At 44.5% G+C, this 27,602-nt stretch overlaps 1 protein-coding gene across 1 annotated transcript in view; it reads left to right on the forward strand.

The window, feature by feature from the left end:
• The window catches only part of LRRC66 (leucine rich repeat containing 66), a 64,117-nt gene extending 39,635 nt beyond the window's left edge, over positions 1 to 24,482 (forward strand). The window contains 2 exon segments of the mRNA XM_085642110.1: positions 20,817 to 22,189; positions 22,191 to 24,482. Coding sequence (XP_085498236.1) covers positions 20,817 to 22,189; positions 22,191 to 23,819 — 3,002 coding nt within the window. The 3' untranslated portion in view covers positions 23,820 to 24,482.
• Positions 24,483 to 27,602: the final 3,120 nt, after the last annotated feature.

The raw sequence follows: 27,602 nt of genomic DNA on the forward strand, positions 1-27,602 counted from the left end.
CCGATACCATCACTCACCCACTGGTTATAGGGCAAAGGCAGGGGCACCCTATGGCAGTGGGAAGAGTGGATCCAGTTCTTTCGGCCAGGGAGCTTCACAGCTGTGCGGGTGGAGAGAAGGAATTGCTCCGGCCCCCTCCACCTAGGATTCAGGCTCCTTTTCTGCTGAAAGTTTTTGATGAGGGCACAGTCCCCAGGCCGAATATCATGTCCAGGCCCCTCAGGTACTGCGGGGAGTGTGTCTATGATGTGTTGGTGAAGAGAACGCATATTTTCAGTTAACTGGTAAAGATAATCAATCAGTAGAGGATTCTCAATCTCAGAGAATTTACGATGTCGTCGGACGCCCCAGACATTCGCCAGGCGCCCAAACATGGCCTCAGAAGGTGAAAATCCTTATCTAGAATGTGCTGTTGTTCTTGTGGACAAAAGGGCTAATAGTAAAGCATCTGGCCACTGTAACCCTCTGGTCTCCTGAATCTTTGCCAATTTCAGTTTGAGAGTACTCTTTGTACTTCTCAACAAAACCTGCTGACTGGGGGTGATTCGCAGCATGGAACTTCTGTCTGATGTGTAGTCCCTTGCAAACTAGCTGGATAACCTTGGCATTGAAATGACTTCCGTTATCACTCCAGATCAAACAGGGGAAACTGAAGCGAGGAAAGAACTCCTTCAGGAGTATCTTTGTAGTCACAATGGCTAAAATCTCCTTAGTGGGGTAAGCCACTACCCATTTACTGAATGCACATTTCTATAAAGTCCATTTAAAGGACCTCAAAAGGGAAAGTGGGAGGTGCAAAATTACCGGGTGGTGTAGGGGTACCCTTGTCAGGATTGTACATCATGCACACCATACAGTACCCTTAGCAATGATGTGAGCTGGGCAATGGACCACTGTCACTACAGGAAGAACATGTGCATCTGGCAACATCTATCTCTGCTTCCCTGACTTATCAATCCAACATCCCTCATCAGTCAAATTTGCTGCACTCTCTTGCCACACAGCTAATTCTTCCATCGTGGCCTCACTCTGGATTTCTTTAACATTCTCGAGTGTATCCTCAAACATGAAGGACTTGGGTACCCATCTGGCTGGTCCTTCTTTTCATCTTAGTGCGGGCTGTCTCCTTAACTGTTTGATCTGCAAAAGCGTTCCCCTCACCCACCTTGTCAGTAATCTTTTTATGAGCGCTGCACTTCACAATCACCAATTTCTTAGGGAGCGTCAAAGCGGACAGAAGCCTATATATGAGAGGACCATGCTGAATGTGTATCCCATGGGAAGTAAGGAACCCTCTCTCTGCCCAGAGGCACCAAAAATGATGGGTGACCCCAAAGGCATACTGGCTATCAGTATAAATATTAACAACCAGTCCCTGGCTCAACTCACAGGCTCGAATAAGGGCGACTAGCTCAGCTGCTTGGGCGGACTGATAGGGAACCGTGAGGTTGCAACTACCGTGTGCAGTGTAGTAATTGCATATTCTGCAGTGGTGGTACCATCTGATAATTTGAAACAAGAGCCATCGACATATAGTTCCCCTTGGGGGTCAGATAAGGGAACATCAGTCAAGTCTACCCATCCCTTTGTCTCTTCCTCCGTCCGAAAAATGCAAACATGTATGTCAATTTCCTCATTCTTGGAAGTGAGGGGTAGTAAGTAACATGGCTGGATTCAGAGTGGCACAGCCTTTTATTGTGATATGCTTTTGGAAGAGCGTTAGCTCGTAACTGGTCAGACGTGCACTGGTGAGGTGCTGCTTCCTTGTTTTATTCAAAAGTGGATCCACAGCATGGGGTACCATGACTGTGAGGTCGGTAACAAGTACGAGTCCTGCCGATTGTCGTATTGAGACAGCCACAGCTGTGACCGCTCTTAGACAGCTCGGAAGGGCTCGCGTGACAGGGTCAAGCACGGCAGAGAAATAAACACACAGCCGTTGCTTATCTCCAAAATTCTTGGGTTAGAACAGAAAGCGCACACCTAGCCGTCTCGTGTACATACAGCACGAACGGCTTGGTATAGTTAGGAGTAACAAGCACTAGAGCTGAGCAAAGCTCAGTTTTCAATGGCTCAAAAGACTGCTGACACTCGGACGTCCAAGGCAGGGGTTCATGCACGTCTTTAGTGATTAGTGCAAGCAGAGGTTTTGTTAGTAGGGAATAGTTTGGTATCCATTGGCTACAATAAGAAGTAATGCCAATAAAAGCACGCACATCATTCTGGGTTTGCCGAACAGGCATTTTCACAATGGCACTGATGCGCTCAGGGGTCACTCTCCTACCCTCCTTCGACAGTAGGTGACCTAAATAGGTGACCTCCTGTCGACAATACTGGAATTTGGAAAGGGATACCTTATGACCATGGTCAGGTAAATGAAGCAACAGTTTAACCGTACTATCTCTACAACCCTGTACTGTATCTGAGGCGGTGAGCAGGTCGTCAACATATTGGAGTAATACATTACCTGTGGGAAGCGACAAAGAATCCAACTGACTTATCAACGCCTGACTATAGATACTCGGACTCTCTGTATAGCCTTGAAGAGTGCAACAGAATCAAAAGCTCCTGCCTGCTAGGGTGAAACCGAACAGATACCTGCTGTCAGGATGAATTGGGATGCTGAAAAAGGCATTTTTCAAGTCAATGACAGAAAAGAATTTAGCAGAAGAAGGAATCATCGTCAATAGAGTTGTAATGTTAGGGACCACTGGAAACTGGGGAATACCTATTTTGTTAACTTCACGCGAATCAATCACAAATCGATAAACATCTTCGTGATACTCAGAGGGACCTGTAGGTGTTCGTTTGAGGATCAGAAGAATGGGACTGTTACAAACATTCGCAGTTGTCTCCACAACCACTCTTTTCTCAATCAAGCCTTGCACAATTTTTATCAGAGGACGCTCACCTGCCTGTGATATCTTATACTGAGAAATGTGAGGTAAAATTGCACCTTTCTTGATGCTAATCGAAACAGGCGATATCGGCAATAAACCCACATCTGTGGTGCCCATTGCCCACAGTGTGGGTGGCACATCTCGAAATACAGAAGGGAGAAGAACATCTTTAGACAGGCACTACATAGCACACACAACATTCGGACCAATTGTCATGTAGACACCCTCCGGGGAGCAATATATTGTGGCATGCAATTTCTTCAAGAGATCGAGACCCTATCAAATTCTCACCACAATTAGACGTCAACAGAAATGGCGAATACACAGTAAAGGGACCAATAGTCAACGCAAGAGGTTTGGAAATGGGGCTCACAACTGGTACACCAGAAAATCCTACCAAAACATTATTATGGCCAGACAGAGCCACCCCAGGGACTAGGGAATGAGAAAGAGAACTGTTTGTTGCACCTGTATCCACCCAAAACTCCTTAGTTGAACCATGCACGTCCGCACTAACGTACGGACCTCTTTGGTCTACAGGTATCAAAACTGGTCCCTCACCCTGTCCCCGGCTGTCCTAGCTGGAAGACATCCCAGTCACCTCATCCGTATATTAGTCATCGTGGTAGTACTGTTTTCCCCGAAGGTCGTCAAAGTAGTTCTGATCGGTACGACCCTGCGATGTCTCAGCTGTCTGAGCCCTTTCCTGGCCACCATCTCCACAACCCCGTCCAAGAGAACCTCATCCTCGTGAGACGCCACCTTATTCAAAGCGCCAGTGTCCCTCCTCCTTACAATATGAACACTGATTCGGCCCTACCAGCGTAGTATTCCTGCTAGTACGAGGAAGATACCGGGCCAGACCACCACGTCCTCTACCATTCCCACAAGAAGCCTGCTGCAACAACACCTTCATCTACAAATACTTACGCTTTTCCTCCGTCTTTTCCTTATCCTCATTTTCCCTGTGCTCGTAATACTGCGCCATGTTATCACGAGTAAAATACCTGACTCCATTAAGGCTTCACTTTGTGCAATCCTTCCGGTCGCTTCCCCGCTCCACCACGGGTCCCAATCCCGATTGAGTGGAGGGAGGCTACTTCCGCCGAATCGAGGGTTGGCGGTCTAGTCCCCACTCGACTACATTAATCTCATGCAGAGTGGAGCGCGCAGCAGACGCGCATGAGGTAGTGGTACTGCAGTGCTACAGTGTTTGTGTTTGTGCTGTTACACTGCCCAGCGCTAGCTGCTAGTTGCTTGACGCTTGCTAGTATATTGTAATTTTAACTTGTCACTATTACCAATTGTTGCACAAAACCTTTTTAAAGCTCCAACTATCACGAGTAAAATACCTGACTCCATTAAGGCTTCACCTTGTGCAATCCTTCCGGTTGCTTCCCCGGTCCACCACGGGTCCCAATCCCGATTGAGTGGAGGGAGGCTACTTCCGGCGAATCGAGGGTTGGCAGTCTAGTCCCCACTCGACTACATAAATCTCATGCAGAACGGAGCGTGCAACGGACGCGCCGGCGGCGCGCCAAAGGCAAGCCCGTCTGCGCCCGTCTGCGCCAGACCGGGCCTAAGGCCCAGAACCCCTGCTCATCCCCTCCAGTCCCCCTCCGGTACTCCAGGGAAAAACTATTTCAAATTATGAAAGCCCCAAACCCACTTTGCATCCACTCTATCTCTAGGGAGAAATCGCAGGACAAGTGTCTACACTGCCCTTATGAACTGCCTTCAATGGCAAGTCACCACCATTCGGCAGGGTATCTGCTTAACATGGCTCTGCTGAATTGCAGATCCATGCCAAAACACACTACGGAAATCTCACTACTATTACAAGACACAGAACTAGATGTTCTGTTCCTCACTGAGAATTGGCTATTACCAAGTTCAGAACCAGACGTTGTTCAAGCGCTCCCTCCTGGTTACCTGATTCAGCGCTTAGATAGAACAAGTAGTAAGGGCGGCGGGATCGCTATCATGTATAAAGACCATTTAATCTGCCGCATCTTGTATAGCTCCCTTCTAGACTGCAAAAATGCCCAATTTTCCATCGAATTCACCCCCTCACTCACTTTTGCTGGCATTTTCCTTTACCGCCCCCAGGAGCATAGGGCCAATTGTGCAGCTAGCTACTTGAAACTGTCCTAAATCTTGCCAGTGCATCGCCCAATTTTAGCCTTCTTGGAGATTTCAATTTTCATTTTGATGACCCCTTAGACAAAGTGGCCGATGACCTTGCTCACGATCTCGCAGCCTACCAGTTGCACCTAAAGATTCACCTTAGCCACGCACACGAAAGGTAATCTTCTGGACCCTATTTTTTCAAGCATAGCAGAATTAAAAGGGAAGGAGCCCATCCCCCTCCCTTGGTCAGACCACTTCCTAGTCCCTTTCTCGTGGCACCCATCCTCCCCACGCTCTCATGCGCTAGCATCACACATCCAAGCTTGCCACTGGCCCAAATTGATCGTAGAGGACTGGACCCGTGAACTGGAACTAACCATACCCACATATGACCCGACCCCTCAGTAGCCAACAGAAAGTTCTCCTCGTGGATAGAGAATTCACTAGATATAGTACTGCCCAGAAAAACAACAGTAAAAAAAACCGGACCCAATAAATCCCCCTGCTTCACCCCCGAACTTCGCAAACTGAAACAACAGTGCAAAAGACTAGAAAGAGTATGGAGAAAAAACTTTGCAAGCGAAAAAAAACAGAATACAGGGAGTCCATTGCCTCCTACAAAGCCGCACTAAAAGCAACCCAGGCTGCCTATTACGAGGAAAAAATCTTTGCCTCCTCCAACTCCTCCAGAGAAATATTTTGAATCGTAAAAAAACGTATGAAAGTTCCCGATCCCCCCCCCCCCCCCCCCCCCGCAGTCCCTGACCCGTCTGGCCTCCGATGCGAGGAATTAGTAGGCTTCTTCTCCACCAAAATCCAAAATATTCTTAACCTCCTCCCACTCACTAACACTCGAACCAGAACCTCAGACCAACTTCCCTTACCTAGAGTCATTTGTTCCACTCACCGAGAAACTTCTCCCCCCTATCCTCTCCCCCCTATCCTAGACTCGATCAAGAGCGGATCTCCGCTCAACCCTGCCCCCCTCAACATCCTGAAGTTGGCAACACCCTCCATCATCTCTCCCATCACTAACCTAATCAATGCCTCTCTGGCTTTGGGCACAGTCCCTGAAGACTGGAAGAATGCCATGGTAAAGGCGTTCTTAAAAAAACCCCACTTAGATCCCACGGAGATGGGCAATTACCGTCCCATCTCCTTACTCCCTGGAATTAGCAAGGTCGCCAAGAAATACGTCAATCGCCTACTTTCTGCGCACCTCGAAACCTCTAAAATGCTCCACTCATCTCAGACTGGTGTCCGCCCTGGCCAGGGCACCGAGACTGCACTGAAAGTGGTGGTGGAGGAGTCCAGAAAGATTCTTGATTCGGGAGGGTCCTCAGCCATCATCCTCCTGGACCTAAGTGCAGCCTTTGACACACTGAACAACCGCATCTTGGTACACCATCTCAAAAAAGTGAGAGTGACAGGTATGGCCTTGTCCTGGTTGAAATCATTCCTGGGAGAAAGATTCTTCAAGGCAACACCCGGTCCCAACCAGTGCCGCTCCAATATGGGGTTCCCCAGGGCTCGTCTCTGAGCCCCACACTTTTTAATGTGTACATGTCTCCATTAGCACAGATAGTAGCCCCTTTTGGAATTCAACTAGTTACCTACGCGGACGACACCCAGCTTATTGTGGCATTGAACCAGGCAGAGCAGCTCCCCACGTACCTGTGCTCCTGTCTCAAAGAAGTCGCTAGCTGGATGAGCTCATCCCACCTCAAACTCAACGTTGACAAGACTGAGCTCATGCTGTTGGGCAACTAAGCAATTTTTAATCCTAACACTGTGGCCGACTTCCATGGGGCCTGCACCAACACCAATACAGGAAATAAAGAGCCTGGGCATCTCGACCATGATCTGACCTTTAGAACCCAAGCTATGGTCTGCTATGTACCGCACAAAAAGTACTTCCTCTTCTACCTTGCCACTCTAGAAAGCTACTAATTCAGGCACTCATCCTTTCCAGGCTGGACTACGGTAATGACCTTTACCTGGGTGCTCCCAGCTCAGTCATTTCTAAACTACAGTCTTCAGCGACAAGACTTCTCACGGGCACAAAAAACGCTGCTCGGCCAAGCCTGCCCTAAGAGCACTTCATTGGCTCCCGATACAGGAGAGAATACATTTCAAGGCCCCCTGTATCGCGCATGAAAGCCTTCAGGACAAGGGTCCCCCTATCATCAAAAACCTTATCAAAACATACAAAGCCATCAGAAGCCTCCATTCAGATGAACTCCATCTGGCTGAGGTCCCCAGAATTAAGAAGGCCTGGACAGGGAGCCACCTTCTCTCTTACAACGCCTCTAAGCTTTGGAACTCCCTTCCTCTCTTTATGGGCAAGGAAGCTAACTACTCATTATTTCACAAACATCTGAAGGCATGGCTATTCCCATAATCCCATCTGTTCCTCTATCCACCTCCGCAGCGCTGGGATGCTTCCGGGTAGCCATGCGCTATACAATAAAACATTTTCATTTCATTTCATTTTCATGTTCAAGATAACAGAAGGAGAAGAGGTGGACCAGGTGCTCTCGGAAGCCTGTTAGTTAACGAGTCGTAATCTCATGGAGTAAATTTGAAACAAATCTACTAACAAACAAATGCATACCACCTTCAACCGACAAGTACTGTCCACTATAATCCAAAACCACACGTTCAAACCGGGTGAAAAAATCAGACACACTATCATCTTTCTTATGATGACAGGCCGATACCTTGTCCCAATCAATTTTTCGGGGTGGGATAAGGGAATGCATATATGTGATAATACTGCCAGGCAGAGCAAGTATCTCTGCCTTAGGCTTCTCACCAGGCTTCCTTTCCTGATCTCGTATCTTAATTTGTTCCATGTACCACCCAATTCAGCAACATTATCCTGTGTATGTACCTGCCTCCAAATATCAATGGGCACGAACAAACCAAAGAACATTTTAATATCCGCAAGCATCATCACCGTTGATGTCAGTCAATTCTTTATAATATGCAGTAGGATTTTTCCTAGGGTCAGGTAACTGAGTCTTAAGGGACAAGACTTCACTCCTTTTCCACGGGGTATAAACCCACTGTTCTTGGAAACGGGCCGCTACCCCATGTCTAGAAACAGCATCATGCTGATCCCCTAGCTCTGGTATTTCAAAATGATATATGGGATGCACTTCTCCCATCGGGTACTGAGACACCGGGGTGGGGCTCTTCTCCAGTAGCCTTCCTCAATAAGCAATCAATGTTGCAACATTACCAAAGACATGAGCAGGCTCCATATCAGTAACATACACATGTTCCCTTATATCGTATATGATCTGTGGTGCTGCACCCTTAAAATGCTGCTCCCAAAGACCGATCAGAGTAGCCGACATGTGCTTAAGAGCATGTTGCTGTACGAAAGGCTCATAATCCTTCATCACACACCACACATCTTCCACACTGTGAATGGGGTTACGAGCCCACTGCGCAGTCTGATTAGCCACCACCTTTTCTCTGCATCTCCCACATCAGATCGGACCAATGTCCGCCCCATGCGCTCTTTAAATTTTGTCCATTCTCTATTGTCCGGGCCGCACATCGGTGTCTCACTACTCAGTAATGGTGGGGAATGGAGGAACACAGTGGGGGTAACAACAGAGGGAAGGGTCACTAACGTCATTGTCGGTTGTGTCGTGGGTGTAAGAGCTGGAGAGGGAGACGCCGAAGCAATAGGCTTTACAGGCGTACTAACAGTCACTGTTGCCACAGACGGCCAAGGCAGAGAAATAACAGGAGGTGCCGTGGCCAAGGCAGTCTGATCAACAGTATCAGAAGCAAAAACAGCAGAGACAGAAGAACCGGGTAGTTGGGCCTATTGGGGAAGGACTGGATATATACTCTGCGAGGCATACGGAGGTGGGGGTGGAGCATCTAGCATTTCCTCTACAAAAGTGTAATTTTCTTCTTGGGGGACCTATGATTTATCAGTATTCAGTCAAAACCTCCTATCTACATGTTCAATTCCTATCTCGTGTATCTCTCTATCATGCGCTACAGCTTTCTGAGTCAATGTTTGCGTCCTACCCTTCCGGGCCTCTTTCTCTGCTTTCATTCACATCTGTTTAGACTCTTTTTGCAATGTTCTGAGGGAATCAAACATCGCAAACAACTTCTCCTGTAAAAAATAAATTTTTGGTTCATCAGAGTGCCCGTCTAATGCCACTGTAACTCGGCATTGTCCCGCGTATATTTGTGCCATAAAGTACTAAACATAATAGGGCCATTGCCATGTTTTACATACACTTCAAAATTTGGAGTGCCTTCCGGAGGCGCTGGCTGACTTTCTTCCAGTTGAGCATCAGTAGAACAACGACGACAACAGGAAACCCAAAATGTACTATACCCGGGCATTTTCACAAATATACCAAATGCCCAGTAAATTGTTCACAGACACTTTATGCCAAATCCAGTCCTCAAAACCGCACCGAATCCAAAGGCGGTTGCAAACCGCACCAAATCCAAAGGCAGTCCTCAAACCTCACCAAATCCAAAGGCAGTCCTCAAACCGCACCAAATCCAAAGGTGGTCCTCAAAGCGGACAAAATCCAAAGGCAGTCCTCAAACCGCACCAAATCCAAACGTAATCCTCAAACTGCACCAAATCCAAACCAAAATGGTACCATATTCACAAAGAACCAAAACAAACTCACCTGGTGCACACAGGTTGAACAAATGTATTCTCCACTGCCGACTCTTCAGACCAAACGGTCAGATCTAAGGGTTTTGCCGTTCAGGACTCCAGTCGGGAGGATCGCTGAGCAAGGCACCGACCAGTTATAGAGAAGGGGCAGCTGCGAGTTCAGGATTCTCTCATGCAGGAATCCCTGGTCTGCCCTTCCGACCCAACGTGTCCCTGACCTCCTCACCCGTCCGCGATGATTATGGGTCACCTGATGGGGTCCCTGTTCGGGCACCAACTGAAGGAAGTGACCCGATTAGGGTCACTCACATCACTCGCGACCACCTCTCAGCCTTTCATTCAAATGAAGAGTCAGTCAGACAGTAGAGAATACAAACTTTATTCAGGATACACGTGAGTGGAGTCCGGTTTGACTAGCCTCCGTGGATTGCTGCAGAGGGACTGACTTCAGCAGGGATGGTGATACAATAAGTATAGTTCAAAACCAAAAAAAACCCGCCCTGACTGGAAATTTCCAGTTGGTAGCTGGTGAACAACGGAGATACAGAAGGATGGGTTTCGATCCTGAAACTGGGTACATGCTATCTCAGCATCAAGGTCCCCCCTGCCGGAACCCGTCGCTCTAAGGGTGGGAGCAGACCTATCTAGTGGGAAAGGTATGTACAGACAAAGACAGTGTATTCATTAGTACAGCAAAGCTCAACCTTGGAGAAATCAAAACGATTGCAGCTGCTTTCAGCTGGGGCAGAACATGGGAGAGACAGAAGTTAATTCGATCATGACTCAAAATGGCGGCTGGAAATAAAATGGTGCAGCGAATGCTAACTTAAGACAAACAATGCATGGATAACTCAGCGGACATATTTTTTTTCCAACATTAGCTCCCACACTACCTCCCTGAGAAGCTTGTGACTGCTTGCCCTCACTACTCTGAGAGTCAAGTGTGGAAAGGGCTGTTCTTGGCCTACGTTGTCGAGCCATAGCAGGACAGATGCTAGGACTCCAATGGCAAACAACCTGGTTGGGGCCCAGTAGCCTCAGTCTGCCTCGACATCCCCCACCCCTGAATGAGGTTAGACAGGTGACTATCCATGGAGGATGTTCCATGGTATATGACTAATACATCCCTGAACAACAACACTTCGCCTATGGCTAGGGTCATGCTAAGTGAATATCACAATCATACATGCGCTTGTGATGCATTCAGTGGAACCTGATGTCCATATCTGACTTGATGGTCCTCCTGGACATGTGATGGTCCTCCTACGCATATGATGGCCATCTCTAGACTTGCTGAACATCTATGGCCATGCCTGACAAGTGAGGACCTATCCTGTCATATTATTGGAGTACATCGGCATGATAGAGTACAAAGCACTTGAGGCTGAACCTTGGCATATGTAGCCATTCCTAGAGTACAGTGATGATACGTCTGATACTGCATATAGGACAGTGGCAGCTCCTCCGCTATGGCAGAGTAGCGTTGCCTCACTGCTTTCAAGCAGTGTGAGAAGTAGAAACATAAAATGATAATAACTTTCAGTTATTATCATTTTATGTTTGTGCTGCCTTGTGGGTGAGTGGGTGGGCGGGGCTGCTCTGCTCACGGAGCATGGCAGTGGAGAAATGGTTTGCCCACTCCTAAGTGCGCAATGACTGTTTGGTCAGTCATGCGCACTTTCCCCGTTCTCCATGCTAGCTACAATACAGCCTGCGTGGAGAACATGCCCAGGCCCCCATTCCTGGTAGAGCGTCGAACCAGGAGGCTCAAAACCAATCACAACGTTGCATTGCAGCGTTGTGATTGGTCAGGGGAGTCTGGGTGCCTACCAATCACAATGCTGCATTGCATGTTGTGATTGGTAAGTGGGGCCTGGCTGTGCTTCCTGTTCCTCGAGGAGACCAGGAGCAGAGATGCAGGGACCTGGCGGCAAGGTAAGTGAATGTTTCACCTTCCCGCAATCGCGACCCTCCCCCACAAGACCCCCCACGCCTGCCCCTGCCCTGTCACCCGTGAGCTATGCCGGCCGACACTGATATAGGAATGTGAATTTCTAGCTGTACATGAGGGAAACTATAAATAAGATCACCTGATAAAAGTAACAAGCTCATATTTGGGAATACAATTAGTGTATTTTCTTCTATAAGTGAAAAGCTTACCAGGAGAGCAAATATGTGTATTTTCAGAAGTGGACAAGCTGGTGTTTGGGGAAAATGTGTTAATCTGGTAAAAATGAAAATCTGGTATTTGGGAACTAAAGAAGTAGTGCTATCTAAGGGAAGATAAGTAGATTTATCACAGATGAACATTTGCTATTTAAGGGCAAAATGAGTACTACTGCATTGTTCTGAAAATAACAGACTAATGCATGAGGGCTTAAGGTGTTTGTTAGGGGTAAATGAAAAATGATGGTATTTGAATTAAAAAATGGTACATTTTCACAAATGATGGGCATATTATCAAGCACTGCGTTTACATTATCGCCGCTTTAGCAGCAGAAAACTGCTGCTAAAGCGGCGATAATGGGCTTGATAATATGCCGCAGAGAATTCCCATAGAAGCCCATGTTGACACCAGAACAAGTGCTTCTATGGGAATTCTCAAAGGCATATTATCAAGACCATTATCGCCGCTTTAGCGGCAGTTTTCTGCGATAATGTTAACGCCGTTTCTTGATAATATGCCCCTGAAATGTTTAAATTTGTGAAAAGTGAGTTTATTACCCGGTATTTGGGGGACGAAGTATTTGTATTTTCAGAAAACGACAAGTTGATGTTTGGGGGCAAAAATAATGACATTCTAAAATATATTTAAAGCTGATAAACTGTGCTGAGTTGAGCAAATCTATTGTTGATTTTTGACTGTGGCAACATGTCATTGGTGCTAGAGTTCACTTTTTATGACCGGCATTTCATGACTCAAGTGAAGGAATGTCATGATCTATATCATTCACTTTTTATGACCTTACGTTGGCCAATTTTGACTCCGTTATCTGAGGATTATTATGTTGAGCGAAGGGGCAATAGAAAAGCGTGACAGAGAAGTCACCAGCAAAAGGTGAACACCCAATTACTTCCCTGTTTACATTTAGATAATCACTTTCTTTGATGAGTAATGTAACCTAGCAACAAAAAACACTGTCACTTCAGCACAAACACTAAAATAGCTTTGGTAAATGTATGCCCTTTGTAAGAATGGCCCAGACGATACTCCCTGCGAAGTCCACACCCCAAAGTTACTGATACCAGAGTTAATGGCAGTGGGCGGGATAGAGTTATCTAAAATCCAGAGATGGATCTAAACATTATTCCTTGAGGTTGTAACTGCTGCTGAACACTCAGTTTTTGTGATATGGCCCTACGTGTTCATCAGATCTGCTCAGTCAGTCGGTAGTTGCCGTCTTTGATCGCAGTCTGTCAGGGGAAAGAAGTGGCAGTCACAGTCCAGGTGATTCAAATGCAGGCACGGAGGAGCATGTCATGTAGCCTTACACGCCGGCAGCCGCTCAACTGGGAAAGGTTCACATCTAGAATGCAAGTGGTGCGGTACTTGGATTTCACCGCTCAAAAGAAGACAGCTCAAAACTGGCCATGTCATCCTTCCCTTCCGGTATACATGTGCATAGAGCCCCTTGAAGTGGAATGTGAACAAAATGGTCAGCTATATTTAGTCCTGGGGCAAAGTGCATGTTCCCTTCAGCTGTGCCATAGGTTTAGGGAAGCCACAGGGGAGATGTCAATCTCAGATGCAGATGTATCTTGTTTTCCAGACGACCTTCTGGCTGATCAGTTGCTCTTGCTGGGGTAGCTTCTCTCCAGAAGAACATAACACAGGGTGTAATGAATGGACAGTTAGCCAACTTCTTTGTATAACGTGTGCAGTATTTGACATGCCTTTGGTCGCATTTGCTGTTCAGGTGCTGCTCGTGTCAGGCCACAGGTTGACCTGCTGGAAGTGACTTGGCCCAGGCCCAGTGAGAAGAAAAGATCCTTCCTGCTCCTTTGGGCACCAGCACTTATTATCTTATACATTAAGCACTGTGCCAAGCGTACATCTGCAGGCATGTGCATACATGTGCAGGAGAAGATGCAGCTGAAAAGTAATATCTAGAAATGCTCACTCCTGTACAATTGTTCTCTGTCTCTCATGGGAAATCCAACCCTGCAAGAGCCAATACAAACAATACTAGAGTCCCTCTTACTGTTGGTCATACTCTGTGAAACAAAAGTTATGAAGGGCACTGGCAGGTGGCATGGTAGTCTATAGACAGTGTCAATGCTGATGGCCTAAATCCAGTTTGTTATTGCCCCTCACATGAATACTGTGCATGTGTGAAAAAAGGGTAAACCCAGCTGCAATTTTCCTTCACATGCTCAGGGCCCATTCAAAAGAGAGTGGGAAGGCAAGGACAGTGGTTTGTCTCAGAAAAAAGGCACTCAATGAAGGCCTCCCCAAAGTCCCTGCCTCTCTCCCTCTTAGATTCAGAAAGGGTCTGTTGGGTTGTGACACATGGCTAGGCCACAGTTCCTTCCTGTCATCAGGATCAGGACTCAAGTCTCAGAGTAGAGCTCAAAAGGACATAGTGGGGTGAGTGCAACATGTGTGTTTCATGTAGGGCGGGCATAGAAGGGGATATGGGGGACTGGCACACATCATGACATAACAGGCATATATGGAAATGAAAACATCATGGCATGACTAGCTGATTGGTTGGTTGTAGGAGAAACTGTGAATACAGTCTGATGGCATAGGGCTAGAGGTCAAATTGAGATGTAAATGATGCCAAAAGGTGTAACTTGTGCGAAAATTACCAGATGTTGCATCATCGCGACGTATCTTTGGCATTGTAAAATAAAAAAATGTGTTTAAAAACCACCGGCATGACTAGCAGATAGGGGAGTGACATTTCTTGGTACGGCTAGCCAGTGCAGATGCCACATAGAGGCATAAACGACAATAATAAGGTGCGGACAAGGAGAACATGCATTACACCATTTCAGAATCCTACTTGAGATAACAGGGATTGAGCATACTTAAAAATCCCACCAGATGAACAATTTAATATACTACCATATTGCCAGAATCCTAGAGCACTGCTGCAGATTCCTTTCTTTGATCCACTCCTGAACTCAGTATTAATTGCCATTTAAACATTCATAGTAGTTACCCATTGTTGGTCGCGTGTTAAATCATTGTGCATTTGCATCCCAATCACAATCAGTGGAGTTTAATAATGAAACTCTATTAAGTATATCAGAGACTGAAACGTCAACGCATTTCCCCTTCTTGCTCCCCCAGTAACAAGATGGTGCTCCTCATTGATTGTGCAATCCTGGCCAATGAACTTATCATATGAGGGATTTCTTTTGCAGGAGTGGATCAGCACTTCTGTGACTCCTACCATTCACTTTGTTTTGTTGAATACACCGGGGGTTTCATTGGTACTGTTTGCTAGAATGTACAGCCCCCAATTTAAATTAATTGAGCTTTTGGACTTCAATTGTTTTGAGGAATTTCAATTTTTATGCCTGCCTTCTCCGAAGAACTCTCTCTCTTTTTTTTCCTTCTGTAAATTGCTCATCTGGTGGATTTTTGATGTATGCTCAATTCCTTAATCACAATTAGGATTTGAAATGGTGTATGGAATGATCCCCTTGTCTGCACCTTATTGTTGGTGATTACAGAGATCCAAGCTTGCAAGGGGTTACTGGGCTAACTTTATGTCACTGCTAATATAGAGAAAAAGGCATGGTTGCCATACAGGGGAAGAGGTGCGCATCGTATATGAATGCTGGCATGTGATAGACAGAAGCGCATTCTAGCCTAAAAGGCAAAAAAGAAAACAACCACATTACAAAATGGTTGACATACGGAGGGACAGATGCAGATAATGGTATGACTGGCATAACGGAGCAATGGGCATATAGCATGGCTGGCATATGGTTGAAATGCATAGGATGGCATTGCACGGCTGACATAAGGGAAAACAACACATCAGGAATAGCTAGAATATTAAGTGTCAGAGCACATCATCCCAAGGTATCACATGTGGTAATAGGGGCATACCAAGCATGGCAGGTACAAAAGGAGCATAATATGCTTGGCAGGTATATCAGGACACAGACACATTCTGGCATGTGGAGGTAACAGTCACGTGGCATAGGTGACCTATGGTGAAAACAAAGGTGCAATATAGCATGGCTGGCATATGGGGGGGAATGGCAACGTTATGACCTATGACAAATTGCATTGCTAGTGGCCACTAAATGAAGTCTTGTGGGGGGGGGGGGGTCATATGAATATGTGTAATATTACAAGAGTTCCCTTGGAGACTAAAGTCTGCATGGCGAAGAAAGATGTGCTAGCCCTCTGTTCTAGCACCCCATGAGTACCCTCTATCCATGTTAAATCATGGCTTCTTACCAGACAATAGAAGTCTGAAGGGGCAGGCGAGAATTAAATGAGTAGCACTGACTATTTTTCTCTTCCCTTAAGAGAGGAGTATACTGATTCCATCCATGTTAAAAGCACTCAGCCCCACCTAGGTGGGGTTCTTCACTACCCCACCCACGAATGTGGTGAGCTGCAACAAGTAGCATGTGTATAGTGCATGTTTTGTACGTGTCTGTCTTGATGACACAGTAAATATCGCAGAAGATTCCCTCCTTATTAGCCTGTGGACTCATCAGCCTCTTGTTGTTTCTTCCTTCCAGTGTTGTGTAGCCCATAGTCATCCTCAACAAGACCTCGGGCTTTCTGGTTAACAAAGAACTGATGAAAAATGCATTTCTCCTTTTGCAAGCTCTGCTTTTAGACCTTATCCGCAATGCACTACACCTGCTTGTGGGTATCCGACTCCCCTCTCTTTGATTCCACATCCTGTGGCTGTTTGTGGACTCCCCCTTTTGTCTAACATTTGAAAAACCTCACTAAGGAAGTCTACACTGTCTTCCTTCTTTAAATATACATTTCTCTGACCATTGATGCTTGCTCTTACCTTAGTACCCTTAACTTGTTTGCCAAAGTTAAGGATTACAAACATAATACACCTTCTGATTAGAAATGGCTTCCTTAAGGAAAACACAAAGTTGAAGGATAAAATTATTGCAAAGGCCTTTGGCACTAACAATTGCTTAGGCCACGTTCCAGTCCGTCATTTTTCACCCACCATGGCCCTTCAGGAATCCTAACTTTACTACTCCTAAATGACTTTTGTGAATACCGAAAATCGTAAAGTTAGGGTTTTGTCTCAGTTTAGGAGTAGTAAAGTTAGGAATCCTAACTTTACTACTCCTAAATGCCTTTTCTGAATACCAAAAGTCGTAAAGTTAGGATTTTGTCTCAGATTACTTTTGTGAATCGGGCCCAAAGTCTCTAGGTGTCCTATTCGTTGACTTTGCCAAGGCTTGTTCATGGTTGAGTGAAATTGCTCTGATTTATTATTGCTTGTAAAATCTATATCTCCAGGTCCCCCTGGTGGACCTTGTTCTTGTTCTAGTGTCTAAAAACATGTAAAAATACAGTCTATTTTTAGAAATTTGTGTCAGATTTCTCGAATGTCGAGTTCTTTAATTGTTTTGGTGCTGTTTAAATGCTTAACACTTGTTCCTCTGTATAAGCCTTGCTGCTCAGTGCCACAGCTACCCATGGTTGAGCTGAGGGTTTTACAGGTGAAACCTACTGGACCGAAAGGGGTTGGTAAGTGTATTACATGGTGCGGTCGCACAACCACACCATATAATATACCCCATTCGAACAAAGAAGCCCAGCTGGTAAAGAGTAAATAACGGTAGACATATGCTTCATGCTTCGCTCCCTGGGGCGAGGTGGGGGTCTCAGCAAGATGCGTTTTGTGTAGGAATTTGTAGACGTACCCACGTTGCATTCATCTCCTGTTTCTTGCCCCATAGCCGCCTAAGGCTGGTAGTTAAAGGACTCATTGTCACTTAAAATATCAAATTGCAGGGCCCTGTTTGACTCCCTGCTGCTTTCAATTTGTCAAATGTGGCATTTTGAACCCACTTGAATCTTGATTAAGTGACAAACTTATCAGTAAACAGATCCTTTTAAGATCCCTGAGCCAGCCCTGAAAATAAAGTCTTTACCACCTATTTGAACATAATGCTACCTTTGCAATGTATGCCCTGAAGTGAATTTAAAAACAACCCTTTGTAAGATGCGCATTCTTTGAAGTTCAATAGTTATACTAGAGTTGGTCATTGAAAACACTGCCCTGTAAAGTTAAATGTTTCTAACTTATCAACACAATATAAAAGTTATGCATGTGCTTGGTTTATCTTTTGAAATTCTTCAATCTTTGCTGGTTATACAGTAAATGCTGGTGCCCAATATATCAGTCAAGCGGGTGGTGTCATACAGAACACCTTCCGCCAGTCCTAGCTTTTAACCAAACCATGTTTTGCATTATGCATCCTAAAGGTTCGATTTAAGCTTTCTAACTATGGGATCAAAGTCAGTGCTCTCAAGTTCCAAGGTCCATGAGTGAGTAGTTCACCCTGGCAAGGTTTTGCTTTGCATTCTGGGACTTGCAGACCTGACAATTTCTGTATGAATTCAGGACTATAAATCCCAGAATGTAAAGCAATAAACCTGGGCTGGATGAGTTACTCATTTATTTACTTGGGGAACTTGAGAGCACTGGAAAATCTCAGCATTAAAAAAAGTGTGGCAATACAAATTATGTTGTGTTGTACTTCTAATAAAATACATAGATATTCTAAAAAAAACTTGTCCCCTCTTTAAAGAGTGACTGCATATTTTACGGAAAGGTAATATATAAAGCATGCAGCTTGTGTGATTTTCAAAAGACTTTGTTGGAGGGTCGTTATAAAAAACTTGTATATGGCAGAACTCGTACTAAGGCTCTTAAAGCAAAGCCAGATCCCTGTCTTGGCCCTCCTTATGTGATTCACAGGTTATCCTGAGTCCTGAAAAACCCTTATGATCGTGAAGTTTCAAAATCAATTGCTAGCTTCAGAGCTGTTGACCATTGAATGACAAAAAACACCTTAAACTCAAAACATCAAAAACTGAGATTCTAACTTGCGGAGATGTGAAAGACTACAATCTTTTGACAAAGTAGAGTGAAGAATTAGGAATACCACCAACAACCTAACAAGAAGTAGGAAACCTCTGAATAATCATAGTTTCAGCCCTGTCTGTGAACCCTCATGTAACAAACCCAACATATCATACTACGTAGGCTCTACGGGGCATCTTCCCGCATCAGGGATTCCCATAGAATATCCAGGCAACTAGTTCTCTTCTCATGTTGCAGCTGCATTAAGCCAATGGTTTGCAGCATGGATTACCAGTCTCAACCTTGAGACGCCCCGAAAGCATTCAAAACACAGCACCAAGACAAGTTGTGCGTGTAAGACCATATCTGTCCTGTCTGGAAGCTCTTTAGTGGATCCTTTGTTCCCAGAAGATCTACATTAAAAATAGCGTGCAACACACAGAAGATAATACACTGAAAGGACCAACTCAACAGATAGCTTCCAAAAACAACTCTACTCTCCAGATTGGTTTCCCAAGTAATGACACCACCTTTCAAGAAGAAAACAGCTGGCTGCACGCCCTTCTCAGTCCAAGCTGCTAAGTTGTGGAACTCACTCTTGGTAAGGATACAAGTTAAGGATAATCACGTAGAATTCAGAAAGATGGTGAAGGACTAACTTTTGAAATCAAAAAGAAAAATGGGGAAGAACTAACTTTTGAAATCAAAAAGAAAAATGGTGGAAAACTGGCTGTGCCCCACCTGAATACAGCAGCCACTCCAAAGCCTTCTTCCCATCAGTGTCATAGGAAACACAAGCATCAAATTCCCGCATGTACAGTGCCTTGCTTTCAGCTGACCAAGCAATGTGTGCTTCATCATTAAAACACATCTACACCCTGTCTGTGACCTGCATGCCATATGTACATAATGTCCGGGCAAACACTTAGAATATGAACGATCTACAAATAAATATTGCATCAATGCACCTGTCCTAACTAACAGTAGTGTAACAGTCCAACCTAAAACAACTGTATGCTAAAGAATGCCCACAGATGAAATTTCCCGATATACTATTCCTTTAACAAAGCCCTCCCTAATAATTAATACCAAGTACATATGTGTACAAATGAAACAATGGTCAAGGCCACGAGCAGCATGACATTAGTCCAATGAATACCTGTAACCAAAATGATTTTACTAACAGTGTGAGGGCGCCCGCTAACTCCTTGGTGTGAGGCTGGCATCTATGTATGGCAATTGCAGAAACGTGTACAAATGTACATGGAAGTGATTTCTTAAACAGCATGAATTTGAATGGAAACAGCTTGACTAACCTTGTGCTTATCTCAGTCTCTAGCACTGGGATCCTTCGGAGAAGCGCGCTACCCAAGCACTGAACAACACAAGTATGAGGCAGTGCAACATAGTACATTAGACTAAAATAAATGAAATATTTCGAACCCCTCTCTAATTCTTTCACTTCCTCGCCTCTCTCTGCCTGAACCTCCATCTAACTCACCTCTCGTTCTCCCTTACCCCTCATGGGACACCGCCTCTTTCTCTCTCTCTACATTTCCACCTCCTCATCTCTAGCTCTCTCCACCTCACTTTAAAAACGTATCTATCTCTGCACATCCTGTTCTCTACTCACCTCTTTATCTCTCTCTCATCCTTCCTTTCCTTACCTTCTCTCTAACTGACCTCCGTCTCTACCTCGGTTCTCTGTTTCGCCTGTCATTATATTGGTCTCTTTACATCTCTGCGGCTCATCCTAGGTTTGCCCTAGAGTGTGGTCTGGTCTAAAGGCCAGAGAGGTCTCCATTCTCCCATTGTAAGGGGCAGAGGAACACCTGCATGAATGCAGCTCAAGCCACACACCCCCCAGTTTAACCATTCACACTGGGCCACCTGACCCTTCATTCTTTACATGCTTAACATCCATTTAATATCAATGCAGCTGTTAGAGCTACAGGTACTAGAGTGAATTTGCGGTAAAAACTAAAATCTGGCCTTGGTTATACATTTGCACAAATGAAACCTATCTTTAACTCAAGAAAACCTTCATTTAACTCCTGATCTTCTCTTTTCCTTAAGGAGGCGAAGTGATACTGCGCTGGACACAACAATGCCGAGTTTCTGAAGATAAGCAAGATGGCCACATTAACCAAGATGAGATAAATATTTCAGTAATTCATGCAACTGACACCTCTAAGCAAGGATTACATATGTGCATGTCTGATATAAAAAACACAACAATATATCATTATACAAGGCTGGACAAAAACATTTCGTTGAAATTGGTAAGGAAACAAAGGAATGTCAGAAGCACTGAAAGACAAGTGAGAACAGAGGGAGATTTCATTCTGGCAGTCTGTCTCTCCGTCATCATTACATTTATCTGTGCATTCTGCCTAGGATGTTTCTTGAGACCATGGATTCAAATACTGTGCAACAAAATAAATAGAAATAAAGGAGATGAGCCTCCACAAATATACCAAAATCAGGGATTTTCAGATGAATCATTCGAAGCAGAAATCTTTGAAACTATAGTATCTCATTCGCTGCGGCAGCGACTTGATGATAAAGACACATCTGGAAGTCTGCAGAGTTCAGCAGAATGTCCTCAGCGGCATGTTTCGGTGCACTTTGATGACGACATCTCCAAGAGTTTAAAAGAAACACATGTTTCTGCTAGGCATTTATATGAAGAAGGAAACCACAAAATGCTTCAACACAAAGATCCCCGTGGGTTTGAAATTTACACGGAAGTTGATGCTGACTTACCAGGCAATCCACAGGAACTACAGTACGGATGTGACACAAATAACAGAGAACCACTTGAATATGCAAATGAACAGTTTAATGCACATGCAGAATCTGTCGGGCCACCATGTATTCATGGGGTATCACAGTTGGACCAACTCTCGGTCCATGGTTTAGAGCCCATTATGGAAGATCGTACTATCCCAAAACGACATCCAGGCCAATTTCTTGAACACAACGGCAGTGCTGTTGGAACTAAGCATTCAAAGCAACACAAACCCAACAAATACACAGGCAATAGTGATAGTGATAGTCATGAAGGCAGACAGCATAAATTGCAGAAAGGGCCTGAGTATTGTGCTGATTGCGTCCCTGGACAGAATTCTGTATGCTGCCAGCACCAGGATGCATCTATACAGGCTAGAAGGGTTCATGACATCCATGATGACGATTCGAGTCAAGAATGGGACTATTCATCCTCAGACTGCGAAACCGACAGGAGGAGAAGAGAGAACATAAATGCGATCAACATAATTAGTGAAACGGAACAACAGGCATTAGATGGTGCAGTATCATTCCAATATGGTGAACCTCCCTCCTCTGCTCCTGAGGACTATGATGAAGCCAGTAATGTAGAAAAAGGTGAGATAAGTGGAGTTGTACCAGTTACTTTGCAAAGTGCAAAATGTATTTGTGTTTTTCTTTAAATATCCATGTTTTTTTCCACGCACAGATTTGGAATGTGGTGAGCAAGAACGGTTTGGAGAATCTGGTTGTGAGGATCAGTTTGCAGCATCATTCGTGTACTCATCAATTATCGATAAACCCATTCCTACAATTTGTGTAAAATCACATTCTGAAGACAGCATTATTGGAAACAAAGTAAATGTCGAGAGCTACCGCACTGGAACCTTCCAAAATCTTGACCCCGGATGTGGAGGCTTTTGTTTTGGAGACAGCTCATCTGACATCAGTTATGACAGTGGAACAGATGAAGGGTCTTCGTTCAGATTCAGCCCATCCAGCTCCTTCTCAGGCAGTGAATTATCCAGATATGAGACCGGTTGTTGCAGACCTGGTAGCAAGAGAAGTTTAATTGATCAGTCCCTGGATGGTGTGGATACCTTGCCCAGGGGTTCAAGTAACAGCTTCAGTACCTTATCTCCCGCACCGCAGTCCAGTGCATACATGCAGACAACTGAAAGAAGTATAGATGCTAAAGAGAGCATAACGTCCTCCAAGACTGCTGGACTTTCTAAGTCAACTGCTGATAAGTCGTATGCATCAGAAGGGGACATCCCAGACGCAAAGTGTAATACACTGATAGCAGCCACCAGTGTTCATGCAGTGTCATATGAAAAGCAACCAAACCTTATTCACAGTCCACCAAACAAGTATAATTTAAGCATTCCAGTAGAATTTTCCAAAGAAGCCGTAGTGAGTATAGAGAGCCAATGCGTTAAAGAAAATTTGGAGCAAATTTGTGATGCTGAACTTTCCACTCAGATGTTTGACTTAGATATGTGTTATGGCCCACAAGTGACCCCTTTGGGGAGAGGAAATCTTCATCAATATCAGAGAAGCTGCCAAAATACACACATAGAAACCTTGCCAGAGATATATTCCGATGCGCCCCCTCAAACCACAGAAGATGTAATATGGACGCCAAGGCCTGTTGACTTTGGTTCAAATTGGGCTGGCTGCACCCTCACTGAATCAATGTGGCAGTCCAATGGAGCTGATGAAGAACCACATGTTCCTGCAAGACAGGATGTGACAGTTATTCCAGAGTCATCAGAGCAAGCACAGGTTCTAACTACTTCACAGACCAATTCCCTAGAAGAACAGGTTTCTGAAGAATGCCTCATGTGTGGATTCCCAGAAGAAATATTTGATTCTCAGGTATCTCAAAATCAGCTTTGTATATGTACAAGAGAACTGAAAAAGTCCCCAAATGGCTGTGGCATGGACATATGCTCCAATGGTAGATATCATTATGCAGAAGACAAACTTCCCTCATTGTCTATGCACAGCAAGTCTTCCCTCTCTTGCCCTAATGGGGTCCTGACAAAGACAACAGAATTGATTCTTTCTGAAAGGACTACAATCAATGAAGGAGGTGAAGTTGCAATATCAGAGGAATGGAAGTCACTTCCGGGGTCAGTTTTAAAAACTGAACATTCACTAGAACCTGAAGAATCAATCACCCCTTCGAATAGCCAACAAGGATACACAAATGAAACTAAGAGTGGGGTTTTGGTCAAGAATCGCTCTGTTTTTGATGCCTTTGTTAGTTCATTGCAGTCTGGAAATAAGAAAATCCTAGACAAATGATGCTTTAATGTAGACATCAGATCAAACGTTGGCATCTTCGAATTGTGTGAATGTTTGTGACAAGTCCTATAGCATTATAAAGCTGATATTTAGCTTCCTGTTGGGTTGTGGGGATAGCGAGCTCAACGCCATCATCTCCAGCAACAAACCCAAATAGTGCATTTTCAATAATTGGTACCTGAGATGAGGTTTCTTATAAATTTCTTGAAATAATTATTGAAAGATTAAATCTCATTGAAATCCGGTATGGTTGCTCAAAAATATTTCTTTATTCAAAATAGCTATAATGTAGTCCGTATCAACCAATAACTATTTAGTTCAAACAGCCAACACGTGTTTCGAGGTAATCCTCTTTTGTCAAGGCCATAAGTAAAAATAAAAACAAATCTTTAACCTCTCATATCCATTCAAATACTTTATTCATCGCAGCTCCTATAAATCGCATAAATTATTTGAATCAATATGTCAGTATATTTATAAGAAACATCCTATTGGGTACCATTATAATGATGATAGCTGTGTGACTAATTCCTGCAGTCTTTGAGCTCTGACTCCCTTGTTTAAAAGTACAAAAAATTCAAAACAAACGTGAATTGTGCAGTGCACTAACAGTTATTCCTCAGAAACCTCATGAAGTTTTTTATAAAAAATTATAATCTTGAATTTCTTGATGTTTGTATATTTCAATCGAATCAAAACATTGAGAGAAAACATTTGCTAAATGTGTGTTTCTGAGATAAAAATAAAAACACGCTTTTGCTAGGAGGGCATCTACAAATCAAAAAAGCTACTGATTTGCTCTGCCAACTCTTCCGGTCCACCCCCAGAGAGATAATCCGTGCTAAATGGTAAACAGTTAACACCTCCCTATCTGGTCTGGGCTCACAGGCAGGCCATTGTCTTGTGAGCCAGGGTCGTTAATTCTTCCATTTCTGGGTCAGGCAACCTAAAATACATTTTTATAAAGTTACTTTTCCACTCAAAATACCAAATGTCTGATTCCACTATTTATACTGTGTTTGAAAATTAAGTAGTAAATAACTCTGAATGGCTTTTCTGACATTTTCCCAGATAAAGATGGTAAATTAAATATTTTAATTACCTAGGCCTATCTTGTAGAAAATGTAGCTGAACCTACACATGGAAAAAGCATTTAGTTCTTCAGTCACTCTGAGGGCACACTTTCTAAACATATACTGTGCCACTTTTATATGAATTAATCAACCTGATATGTGGCTATTCAAGGCACACTTTAGTGGTGACTAATGTATGTAAATAGGTTTGCTAACATTTTCCTTGCCGTGTGTCACTGCAGTGAAGTAAACTGCAGCCCGGCCAGAGCACAGTCCAGCTGTGTATTTTTGTTATATATGTGAGTGTTCTAAATACACACTGCAGTCCATATATGTCATTTAACTCCCAAGCCATTGGTGCATTTTCTGTACTATCCACTGTGGCTTTACAAGAGAGTTAAATAGACCAAACGGTTAAACCAATTTTACCACTACCATTTTAGGGGCAGAGGACACACACTGTTGCACTGAATAGCAGTGTCAGAGGGCACAGAGTCCAAATATTAGCAAATATAGGAACATTCCAACCAACTCTGCCAAACCAAGTCCTCTCCAAACCACACACAAGCAACCCACGATCGATTTCAGCCAGAGTGGGCCTCTTCACCCAGGTGTGGCTTGGTTCCGTTGGCACACTGAGCAAGGGATACAAAAAAGTGATGGATGGAATGCTTGAATTAATCTCAGCTACTGTTAATAACTCAGGGCCGCATCGAAGCCTATCGTTGTTTTGCACACCATGTAAACTCAGATTAATTCCAGCATTTCATCCATCCCTTGGATGAGTTCCATAAGAGTGAAACCAGGTCTAGTTGCTGGTGTTCCAATTAAGGGAGGATCTGGCCTGTCAGTTTGCGCTGGACTGCTCCCACTGTAGCAGGGTCCAGACTGAATTGCATAAGGCTGGGTCCAAACTGAGAGGGCCCGGTGTGCAAACTAACGAGGGATCGGGAGGAAACCTGAGTAATTTACCAGTGGCTGAGATAAATTCAAGCACTCCATCCATCACTTTTTGTATACTTCTGTGTGTCGCCCTATGTGGGACGGGTATGCCAAGACATGTGTCCCATGCACACTGAGCGACTGGAACCAAGCTATACCTGGCTGATTAGCTCTGATAAGAATGATCAAAACCATTCCTTGGTTGCTCGTGTTTTGGTTCAGGGAGTACTTGGCCTGGTAGTTTGGGCTGGACTGCTCCTGTTAGAATAGGGTAAAGGCTGTTTTTAATATGGTTGGGTCCAAACTGAGGTGGCATGGTGTGCAGAATAATGATGGATTGGGATGCGGCTCGAGTAATTACCAGTAGCTGAAATTAACGCAAACATTCCATCCAACACTTTATGTATACTATTGTTAGCAAGGGACCCATGTCTCGACATTTCCTTGGCCACTTAGGGTGTTACATCAAACACGCAGAAAGTAATTGAAGGAATGCTTGCAATAAGCCTATACACTGGCAATTGGTTGGGAGCATCCCAAGCAATCATTCTTTTGCTTACCATACTAGGAACTGGCTTGCAGTTTGGGCTGAACTGTTCATATTAGAGCAGGACCAAGACTAATTTGCATATGGATTTGCATATAATTTGCATATAACAATCCCACCTGCACAGTTTTCAGATCAAAGGAGGCCACTGCATGCATAACTGGAGAGAATAGATTCATTATGCCAATCAGATGTCTTTTAATGCCCTTATTAACCATTAAGAAGGACTCTGTTATGGTAAGTCTTGCAGGTGTCCACATGCACTCTGCCTCTGCAAAGAAAGTCATAAAATCATCCACTGAGCAGGTGAGCGACTTCTGTTCTTTGCGAGTGCCAGTTGTAATAATCTTTCATTTGCTGTTCTAACATCTCCTCATCAAGGAAATCTTAGAGCATATGAGGGCTTCTAAGTTCCCAGTTAAGAGACATGGCTGTCTAGAGAGAAGCCCCTGAGGAACCATGCACTCAAGCTGAGCAGTGGTAGAGAGGGCTGCATTACTGTCTCTCTATTCATGAGCAGGAGGGTTTGTCTTTCTGAAGGTGGCATTGGTCCTTCTCAAGTAGATGGACTAGGTCCATTAAACAGTCTTAGTCATTTAAGTGGCCGTTGCTAAGTCACAGCTACAAAGATGTGGAGAAGTGTGGCTCAATGATTAGAGCGGCAGACCCTGATGCAGAGGTCTAGCCCGGGACCAGGGTTCAATTCCCTGCCTCGGCGGGTCTTGGGCTAAAAAATTCCACAGACCTGATAATTCTCGCCTCGGTGCCTATTCCAATCATGGAGTCCCACTCTGCAACTCTGGGCAATAGCTTACAACGGCCCCCACAACGCTAAGGATGCCTGGCCTCCACCTTGGGGGTGCCCAGGAGTGGACGCCTCACAGGGAAAGCCAGGATGGGCTCCACAGCGGTATTCGTACAAGCGCCTTGAGACCCTTGCGGGTGAGTAGTGCGCTATACAAGTATCAAATTTACATTTAAAGATGTCAGAGCATTTTAGACTTCTAAATATACTGAATTACATTGAAATCAGGGTCTGGAAGAGAGGCATACAAGGACACCCCTTCCAATCCAATGTGTCACTCCCCTAGAGGGCAAATCCTGGTACCATTAAGGAGGAAAATAGATTATATCTGGTCTTTAGCTGACTTGCAAAGGCATCAGTAGCTGAATAACCATAGTCCTTGAAGATGGAGCTGAGGTCTTCCTTGTGTGGCTAGT

The sequence above is a fragment of the Triturus cristatus genome, chromosome 2_2 (assembly GCF_964204655.1).
Source record: "Triturus cristatus chromosome 2_2, aTriCri1.1, whole genome shotgun sequence".
Classification (NCBI taxonomy): domain Eukaryota; kingdom Metazoa; phylum Chordata; class Amphibia; order Caudata; family Salamandridae; genus Triturus; species Triturus cristatus.